At 40.0% G+C, this 10,194-nt stretch overlaps 1 protein-coding gene across 4 annotated transcripts in view; it reads right to left on the bottom strand.

Annotated features, from left to right (window-relative positions):
* The window catches only part of LOC129682097 (guanylate-binding protein 1-like), a 24,036-nt gene that overhangs the window by 8,262 nt on the left and 5,580 nt on the right, over positions 1-10,194 (bottom strand). For all 4 annotated transcript variants that reach the window (XM_055614308.1, XM_055614306.1, XM_055614305.1 and 1 more), the window contains 9 exons: positions 8,005-8,213; positions 5,923-6,050; positions 4,868-4,977; positions 4,486-4,685; positions 3,930-4,172; positions 3,007-3,287; positions 2,209-2,421; positions 1,693-1,795; positions 634-827 (listed from right to left, as the gene is read on the bottom strand). In XM_055614308.1, coding sequence (XP_055470283.1) covers positions 634-827; positions 1,693-1,795; positions 2,209-2,421; positions 3,007-3,287; positions 3,930-4,172; positions 4,486-4,685; positions 4,868-4,977; positions 5,923-6,050; positions 8,005-8,185 — 1,653 coding nt within the window. In that variant the 5' untranslated portion in view covers positions 8,186-8,213. The remainder of the gene's footprint in view (positions 1-633; positions 828-1,692; positions 1,796-2,208; positions 2,422-3,006; positions 3,288-3,929; positions 4,173-4,485; positions 4,686-4,867; positions 4,978-5,922; positions 6,051-8,004; positions 8,214-10,194) is intronic.

The raw sequence follows: 10,194 nt of genomic DNA on the forward strand, positions 1-10,194 counted from the left end.
TCTATCTATCTATCTATCTATCTATCTATCTATCTATCTATCTATCTATCTTTATCATCTATCTATCATCTGGTTTTCAGAGACAGGGTTTCTCTTTGTAGCTTTGCTCAGAGACCCACCTGCCACTGCCTCCCAAGTGCTGGGATAAAAGGTGTGTACCACGACTGCCTGGCTAGTTCAAATATTTTTTTCCACTGTAAATACATGAGGTTCTTTTTATTGTAAATTACAAGCTGCAGCTTGGGCCCACATCCCCCACTGCTGAAGCGGTGAGAGCCGAGCTCCCCGTGCTCAGGTTAGTTGGGTGATTTAAAGATTCTAGCTAGTTCAAATAATTTTAAGTGTAAATTTTAAATGGGTTTTAAAGAATAACATAAAGCTTGTAGAATACCTGTACAAGGCCTGTGTGTGGAGAGCTGTTGTCTGCAGCAATTCAGGAAAATGGCATTCATGGGACTTTTTTTTTTTTAATGCAAAAGACGGCTTTGGACAGCTATCAGTGCACAGAGGCGGGCCCAGTAAGCTTGAAGGGGCTCTACAGAATAGGGGCTGGAGGATTCCTCATGCTATGTGATTGTGTAACCTCTACCAAGGGTCTCCCTTAATGATTCTGGAGTATAAAAGTAACAATACCTGAAGCTTAAGAGCTAATGTCCGCTCTTGCTCTCTCTTTAACTGGATTCTCTCATTCTCCATTTTCTGAGTCAGCTGTCTCAGGTGTTCCCGAAAACTTTTTTCTTTCTGCTCCATCAGCTTCTCAGTCTTCTTTTGTGTTTCCTCCAACAGTTTTGCAGCAGCCAGTGCGGACTCAGTCTTCTGACGTTCCACTGAGAAAGAGAGCACATGAATTTTACATAGGCCCACGGTGGGAAGGCCCTGAGGGGAGGAAGCATTCGTTACACCACGATGATGCAGCTAGGTGTGTTTCTTGTGAGGTAATTGGATTTAGATAGGGTTGTGGTGGTGGAGCCCCAGCTGAGCTTAGTGCTGTTGTAAGATGATGTGAAGACCAGGGTTCAGCCTTTCTGCCATGAGAGGATGCAGTGGGAAGACAGTCAAGCTTCCAGGGGAGCACTCTTGACCATGCTAGAGTCCTGACTCTGGATTCTTGCTCTCTAGAACTGTGAGGAATACATTTGCTTTACCTGTGCCATCTGTCTTTGACATTTTGTCACAGCAGTCATCCCTGGAGAAGACAGTGTTGCTTGCCTTTTCCTTCCACTGTTTTGTTCTTGCTATCTAAACATTTCTGTTTTATTTTATAGGCATGGCTGCTTTGCCTGTGTGTGTTTGTGCATGTGCCTGTATGTGTATCATGTGCATGTCTGCTGCCTGTGGAGGCCAGAAGCACGCACTCTTGAGTAAGGAGCTAGAGTCCATTGTGAACCACTAGTTGGGTATTGGAAATCAAACTGGGTCCTCTAGAAGAGAATACAGGGTTCTTAACCACTGAGACATCTCTGTAACCCCTCATTGTAATCACTGTTTGACAGAAAGGCTACCCTGAGGCCATTTTACACTTGAGATAACTGCTACTATTCCATCAGCAATTGTCCACCATTGTCAGAAAGAGCTTGGGGGATAGACTCATCTTTACCGTTCTTGCTTCAGTTTAAGAGTTACTATTTTAGGACAGGAAGTGAACTATTACAAGATTTTGTAAGCAGTTTGTCTTTTGGTTCATCTTCTTACCTTCAATCTCCTTTTCTTTTTCTGTCAGATTCTGGTCTGTTTGTAAGATTGCTTTATAAACAGCCTCCTTGGATTGTAAATATGTCTGCAGAACCTCTTCAGCCTGAGAGTTCACAGCATAAAGTTAGTGGGAGGAAATCTACCTCTCTTCCCAACATCCTCAAGAATTGCTCCTCTCATCCAAGATTTCTTACCACAGGAATAGGTAAGTCATCTAAGCCAACTAACTGGAGGGCCCTACTGACTGATACTAGGAGAAGTGATTCTGTACATTTAAACCAAGGTACTTGAATTGGAGTAGATGGTCTTGTGACTTTACATGTACAAATTGTGCTGCAGCATAAAGCCTTCAAGGAGAAAACAATTCACAGATATAGAGATATAAAGAAGAAAGGACTGGAATGTAGAGCTGAAAGGTAATCATCAATCAGATGACTACATGACATTTCCTGAATGTTTGGATCCAGGAGGCATGTCAGCAGTGATGGAGGACACACCAGTGAATATCTTAGTTACCTGTATGCCCTTCTTTGGCTGTCTATAGTACTTTTTCTTCAGCCTTTCTGTGTCCTGAACAAAGAGGCAGTAACCTCCTGGCTTAGAATAAGTGCCTCGCATCACACCTTCTTCAAGAGGTCTGAAGATATCCTGAATCAATGCCCAGCAAAGTTTTGACGACACTTCCAGATTGCGTTGGCAAAAGTCATCCCATCTCTCTTGTAGTCGAGACTGCAGTGTAAAAATGGATGTAAAAAGAATAACCACGGAAGGATGTTAGTAAGGTTCAGGTTTCTACAAGAGTTTCTAAAACTTTGATGTCCACAAAAACTTCCTGACAGCTAAGGGAAATGGTGGCTCTTTAAGTTTGGCCTTTCTTATGAATTCCCCTCTTATGAGAAATGGTGGTCAGAGGTTTACACCAAACCTAAAGTGCAAACTTTGGTTTAAACCGGACTGACAGTTGCTACGAATGGAATGAAGAAAACAAAGCATAGTCTAAACAGAGAACTAAGACCACAAGTTCATCTCTTTTGGCTAAAGAAAGAAAATTGTTCTAATAACAGTAAGTATATAATTTGATTAAAGTATCAATTGTCAACTATACGCACTTAAACTATATGTGAGTATTATAAAATGTTTTCAAACTTGGGTCCATAGTTTATAAATTGTTTCACTAGATTATTTTGATTCTAAAAAGGTGGTTTTCATCATTTTAAAGGTTGCAAAGGATAGCTTCCTTCAAATCAACAATCATATCATTGTCTGGTGTGCACTTTATCTTATAAAACATCGATTCCACAGAAAAGAAATTACCCCTAATTCTATTTGAAATAAATGATCTTCGTCTTTAAAGGCGTTCCTGAGGAAGATTTCTATGGCCTCTCTCTCACAGGCTCTGTGCAGGTCCAGCAGCTCCTGGACGCTCTCTTTGGGCAGCTGTACCCTCTGGTTCATCTGCTGGTCATAGTGGGTGATGGCCTTCTGCACGGCGGCTGAGTTCTCTATCTGGGACAAGGCCAGAACAGCATTCTCCATGCAGGGGAGGTCTCCTGTGCGGATGGCACTGACGTAGGTCACCACCAGGCTTTCTAGTCCTATAAAGAGAGAACAAACGATGACACCTGCTGGAATAGAACTCTCTTCTCTTAGGAAGAGATAAGGCAGGCCTGTGTCTATTGGACATGCGTCTTTCAGTGCCCCAACATGTTTTGAACAAGACTGCTCTTCTGCATAGTAATACCTTTATACTACAGTCCTTGGAAAGCTTTTCATTAAATATGTGTAGAAAAGTAATATTTTCCTCATCTTCCTTGTCTCATTCTAGCTCAGCACTGTTTTATGGAACTTTCTGAAGTAAACCAGTTGTTTAATGGTTCTATTTTCCTTGACAGTAACCATGAGAAATAAGGCTACATTGTCTAATTTTTTTCATCTAATAGTCTGTATGAATTTCCCTTGATTTTTATGTAAATTTAAATGACTATTCTTGTGTTGTTTGGATACTGAACAATAGTATGTATCTGACTGTGTACATCATTATAGGGACAACTTGCTTTAACTTAAACTAGGTTTTCACTACCTATTCCATGTAAGGATTTAACTAAAATCTAGTTGATTTTAATTAAAATATCTATCATAACTAGCCATGGCCCTACACTTCTGAAAGCTGAAACTAATGAACTTCCTGCTGCTCTCCTTTATCCTGTAATGAGTGAGAGACTAAGACAGGGACTCACGTGGGCCATTGACAATGATGCCTCCTGGAAGATATTTGGCTTTGCAATGCTTAAAGATGTATGAACAGAATTCTGCTACTTGCTGCAAAAACTCAGAATCGATCTCATTTGCTTGCAGCGTCTCCAGCTGGGAAAGCTTTTTCCACTCAGTGGGTGGATAGAAGATAAAACATTTCCTCTTTGGAAAAAACTTACGGATACAGAGTCGGGGCAGGTTGTACTTTTCAACTTCTTTGCCAGTACCTGGGAAAATAATTTTTGCAATGGAGGTCGGATAGCTTGTGGAATGGGTAGGGTGTCATTTAAGAATTTCTTATGTGCAGCTTCACCAAACCTAAGTGAGGAGATGAACGTGATCTGATAAAAGTACTCAGAAAAGGACAGCCAAGGAAGCTTGCAACTTAATGTACTTAATATTGGTTCTATTCAGGCAGATGGTGAATAAGAATTACTTCTTAGGAATGACAAGTATAGAAATGAAACATTGAATATAAGCACACAAAAAAAGGATATGACATTCCTGTCATTGTTCCTTTACAAGTATCAGTTCCTGTACCTTCCTTGAGCTTCAGAGAAATCTCCAGGTACTCATCTGCTGTGCAGCTTTTTCCATCTACTTCCATCTTTAAGGTCATATCCCTTAGGCTCCACAGGAAGTCAGGGAAGAAGCTCACAAAATCAGCTGAGTCCTCCAGCCCATAATCCTGGTCAGGTGAGGATCTTGCTCTGATCCGATCTGTGAGCTCTGTCACATAGCTGAGTAGCTAAGGAGGAGTGGCGAATGAAGAGGGTCCCCAGTTGTCTCATCCATCCCCACACGTGAATTTGCCATGTCTGACTCCATGTCCCCTCGAATTGGGATTATTCTGTCTCCTAGCTGTCAACACTGACTCTGCAGAACCCCCAAGCTGGGGTGCTCTCCATCACAGAAAGGATACTGCAGCTGGTCCATGGCCTGCTGGTTGATGGCCCCCATGCTGTTGTAGACGAAGGTGCTGCTGAGAAGGATAGCCAGGGCAAAGATCCAGCAGTCATTCTGATTGTCACCCTGGAAGTCAGAGCACACGTGGGTCAGGCATATGTCTGTCTTGTGTCAGTTTTCAGGTGAGCAGTGACAGAAGCATGCTCATTTAAACAGAGTTTTCCCACAGGGATTAGTGAAACAAATGCTGTCTTAGGAACCTACACAAAACCCAAACAAATGTAATCAGATTCTTATTAAACTTTGAATAGTTTTTACTAGGATTTTTGGTTTGTACTTTTTTCTTGAAGACATTCTTTTGACCACTGGCAGTAACTGCTAGACAGTAGATGTTTGCAGATATTCTAAAACTTCAAGTACCCTGTAGAATGAAGTATTTCCCTTATTGCAAATGAGAAGATTTACTTTCATGTGATTCATAATACCTGTAGCTTTTCCTTTTAAATCTCATCTAATTCTTTCTTCTATTGCTGCAAATGGAAAACAGGGCTTTGGAGGACTCAAGCACAAAGGACTGAAAAAGGCCACTGTAGATCACTGGGTACTTATTTTGTACCAGAAAAAAATATTTACTTTATTAAATATCTAGAGAAATGCCATAAAATAGGTAGAGTAAAATTTACTTAATCTAGCTGATGGCTCAGAAGGCTGAGGCTAAAAGAAGTTTAAAAATAAGGACTCCATTCGAATACAGTCATGGGTCTTTAAACTGAAATCTGCACCTGAAGTTCCCTGTAGTGTGTGCTCCAAGGCACCATGTTTATCCTTGGCCCTTTCATAAGCTTGGGTACCACATTAAGATTTCAGCCTGTCATTGGGAGCCGGGATCTGCAGACTGACCAACTTGCTTTTCTATGAGTCCATTTATTTCTTATGGCGGCTAACATTAGTTACATGATACGTACTTGAAACTACCAAGGCTTATTACAGTGAAATTCAAGCTCTTGTTTAAAAGTTACAGAATACTCAGATGTGAGGGACTGCATTGCCAACTGAAATCTCAACCCTTACTTTCTCCACATCTCCCAGACCCTCGGTGTCAAGCAGAACAAGTGTGTGGTCTTCCTTGTGGGGATGAGGCACACACCACATCCAGATTCCTTTTGTGTGAGCCTGCACTGTGGAGCCCAGGGAGAACCCTGTGATGAGCAGAAGAGAGGACATAGTTAGAAGCAGGGGTTCCAGGAAATTTCTGGAAAAAATGAGAACAATCCAAGTGAGTAGAGCTAGCTGAAAACAAAGCTAGTATTGATCTCTCGAGACCAGAGAAATAGTAAAAATCATACACCAAAAACTTGAAAATATCCAACACATTATCATTAAAAATAGCATTCAGCAAACTAAAAGAATATCTTAAAGCAAATATATGAAATGCCATACGTGAAAATTCATGCCAATATTATATTCAATGGTAAAAGCTGAAAACATTTTTCTTGAAGACCATAAAAAAAGAAAAGTGTGCCCAGTTTAGGCATTAGTGTTCAGTACAGTACTTGAAGTGTTAATACAAAGTAATTAGAAAGAAAAAAAGACAGAAATAGCTCGCACTTAAATTGAAAAGAAAAATATTATCTTTGTCACAGATGGTATGATCTTTTATGTTAAAACTTCAAATATTCCACACAATAACACTGGAAACAATTAATTCCGCATAGCTACAGCACACAAAATTATTTTTGTGATTTCTATAATTGGTTCCTTTTCTACACACCAATAATAAATAACAGATAATAATGTACAGAAAATTAAGACATTAATCCCATTTATAATTTCATCTAAAAAATAAACTACTTGGAAATGCACTTGATCTAGAGGGTGACAAATTTATACAGGGAAATACACAAATTGTTTTTAGAAAAAATAACAGAAGATACAAACAATTACATTCTCCATGTTTAACGTTTAGAAGAAACAATAGTCTTTAAACATCAAAGCACATGAAATGATGAATGTCTGTTCTTTTTTGTGGTAGAGACCTTGCTTGGTTATCCAAGCTGTGTTTGAACAAATGGATTCAAATGATCGTCCCCCCTCAGTCTCTTGCATGCTGGGATTTCTGCCCTGTACCATAGCCCTTATTCCCCTCATATTTCCTTTTGAGGGTCAAATCTGTAAGATCAGATTATAGAACAGTGATGGAGAATGTGGAAAAGAGTAATCACTGTGTGGTGGGTACTTAGTTTGTTTTGGGTAAAATATAATGTATATAATATATATTCTAAAATATAATATATATATAGGTGGATAATGTGACAATTGTATAATAATGTGAATTTGTTTAATGGTATAGAACTGCAGTTAAAATGGTTAGAAGAGTTAATTTTATGTTATGTTGATTCATGACTGTAAAAATCTTCAATTCAAGCTGGGCGTGATGGCTCACATCTTTGATCCTAGCACTCAGGGAGGCAGAGGCAGGCGGATCTCTGTGAATTTGAGGTGAGTCTGGTCTACAAAGTGAGTACAGGACAGCCAAGGCTACACAGAGAAATCATGTCTCAAAAAAAAAAAAAAAACAATCCAAAACCAAAACTAAAACCAACCAAACAAACAAACCAATCAATTCAATTCAAAACATTTTAAAATTTGCATCAATAAGGAGAAACTCAGTGTTAACTTACCAGCTTTATGATGTGTGTTTGGGGAGGGGGGTTGTTAGAGCATGTGTGTGGTGGTCAGAGGACAACTCTAATTTTGGCTCTTATTTCTACCCTCTAGGTATTGGGTTCAGGTTGCTTGGCTTACGGACCGAGGGCCTTTACCTGCTGAGCCATCTTCTTGGCCCCGCCTTAGCATTTCTAATGAATGCCTTACAGTTTCTTGCAGATAACTATGTAAATTAATTATTCTTATTAATGCTTTCTCCCTTTCTAGGCTAGGAATGATTTCTGCTTTTATAATGAAACTGAAGACCGAGTAGAGAGCTTTATGCGCTGACTTGCTCCCTGAAATATAGTGAAGAAAAAAAGTTAAACTCTGGGTAGGAGGTGGATTTCAGAATCCGTCTCCTTTTCTTACTTTCCTCCTCACAACCCAGGCTCCCAGTGTGTTGGACCAGGGGAGCCTCAGCCCAGCTCTGCTGTGGGCACTCACCGGTTTTCTTCCCAGCCAGCTTGTTCATCAGGTAGGACTTGCCAGTGCGGTAGAGGCCCACGATTGCCACCACCACCACGGGCTGTGTGATGGCCGACAGGATCTCCAGGGCCTTCTGATTAGGTCTGAGCTGTCCTTCCACGTTCTCAATCAGGCACATGGGTGCTCTCATGTGGGCCATTTCTGCCTTGCCCCATGGGGTTTCTTGTCTTTGAGGGAAGAGGGGGAATAAATTAGAATTTCTTTCGCTTTTCAGAAGATGGAGCCACACAACCCTCCAGCGTGAACAGAAGTTTTAGTGAATTGTTCAGGTGGCAAGGGAAAAGTCTGAATAATTCTGGAAGGTTACGAAAATACAGTCCAAGAAGTTGAACAAAAGTGATAGTACTCATGAATTCTTAAAAATTCAACTGCTAACAACTCAAATCTTCCCTCTCAGTTATCATGGGGGAGATTTCTTTTGGATTCTAATTTTAAAATTTATGCTAGCTATTGAATAGGAAAAATAATTTCTGTTAATTTAACTTTGTATTTTTGAGATTATAATTGAATTCCAACATTTTCTCTCTTCCCTTCCCTCCCTTTTGTCCTCCCATATACCTTTGCCACTGTTCATCAATTTCCTTGCCTGTTTTTATTAGTTGTTATTACATGCATGTGTGAATATACACATGAATATACGTATATTTCCAGATATAACCTGCTCAGTCTATGTAATGCTACCCGTCTGTATGTTTTCAGAGCTGAAGAGTATCTTTAAAATTCTATTTAGGAAAATTTCTTTGTTACGTATAGACTTTCTTGGGGCTGCTTTGATGGCTCGGCCAGTAAAAGTGCTCAGTGTCAAGCACGACAGCCTGAGCCAGTCCCCAGGATCTGTGTGTTGGCAGGGTAACACGGACTCTCAGCAGCTGTCCTCTGGTGCTATACATGCTCCATAACCTATGTGCAGCCCATATACAAACACATGTAAAGTAAGCAGATAACTTAAAACTCCTTAAAAATAGAATTTCTTTAATTTTCACATTGGGTGAGTTTATTTTCATTCAGACTATGTACAAGAAATTCAATATGGATTCATGAACTCATCAATTCTTTCAAGGAGTAAGGACCCTCAGGAATCAGTGCTCCGTTTTTTCCCTGTTTGCACGTAGAAAATGATCTTCACAGGTTTAGCACCGGCCCCTCCCTCTGGCTTTTATGAACATTTTGGTGGAACGAGGCTGCACAGGGACCCTTATGCTACCGTTCCAGGAATGAAATCAGCACAATTTACTTGTGTGTTGGACAGAAACAGGCTGTCCTGGACTAGAAATTCTTCCAAGACATGGAGGGTGTGAACAGATAGAAGAGCGTACTTCAGTTAACTCTCCACCAGCCTGCCTCAGTGACTGTGGAGAGCCTGAATGTTAAAGCCAGATTACCTTTGCTACCTCAGACTTGGGATCACGCTTATCATCCAGCTATGTGTTTGACATAACATCATCCTATTGGGTAAGATCTTTTTTGGAATGTACAAACAGAACCCTGGCTTCCACCCATTCAAAGGGTAAGAGTGTTGTCAGAGAGTGTCTGCGGCACAGCTGAGGGTTTCTTATTCTGCTTTAACTTGCCTGTAGTATGTAACCAGCAGTAGGCTTAAAAATGCCTTCATCTATAATTTTTTTGCTGTTAAAACTTTTATGAAAATGTTAACCATGTTGGAACCTGGTATTTAGGGTGCTCTATATCTGTGTCCTTGCAAGTTATCAAAATTTACTCCTAACAACTCCGGTCTTCCTTTAAATGTGTCGTTGAAGAATTTCCTTCTAGATTCTAATTTTAAAATTTATACTGGATATTGAATGGGACCGTTCCATATCACTAATATTTAGTTCCAAAATAAATTATCCCTTATATGTTAGAAGGAAGAGCTGTATTTGTTTGGTCAGTGAGGATGTTTTGTGCCAGAGCAGTGTTCTGAACTTGATTAGCTACACAGTCAGGTAACTTAAATGGGGAGGGGTCTGAGTGCAGTGTCAGAAATATTACAGGAAGCTCAAAACGAAGACTAAAAGTTAGGGACCCAGATCAAGAGCATCAGGAAATTGTTCAAAGAAAATGGCTGTTTCCTGTGGCCTGTTTTTAGGCTTCCTGTTTTATTTATTTATTTATTTATTTATTTATTTATTTATTTATTTATTTATTTAT

The sequence above is a fragment of the Psammomys obesus genome, unplaced genomic scaffold (genome assembly GCF_907164565.1).
Source record: "Psammomys obesus unplaced genomic scaffold, mPsaObe1.curated_primary_1811, whole genome shotgun sequence".
Lineage (NCBI taxonomy): Eukaryota > Metazoa > Chordata > Mammalia > Rodentia > Muridae > Psammomys > Psammomys obesus.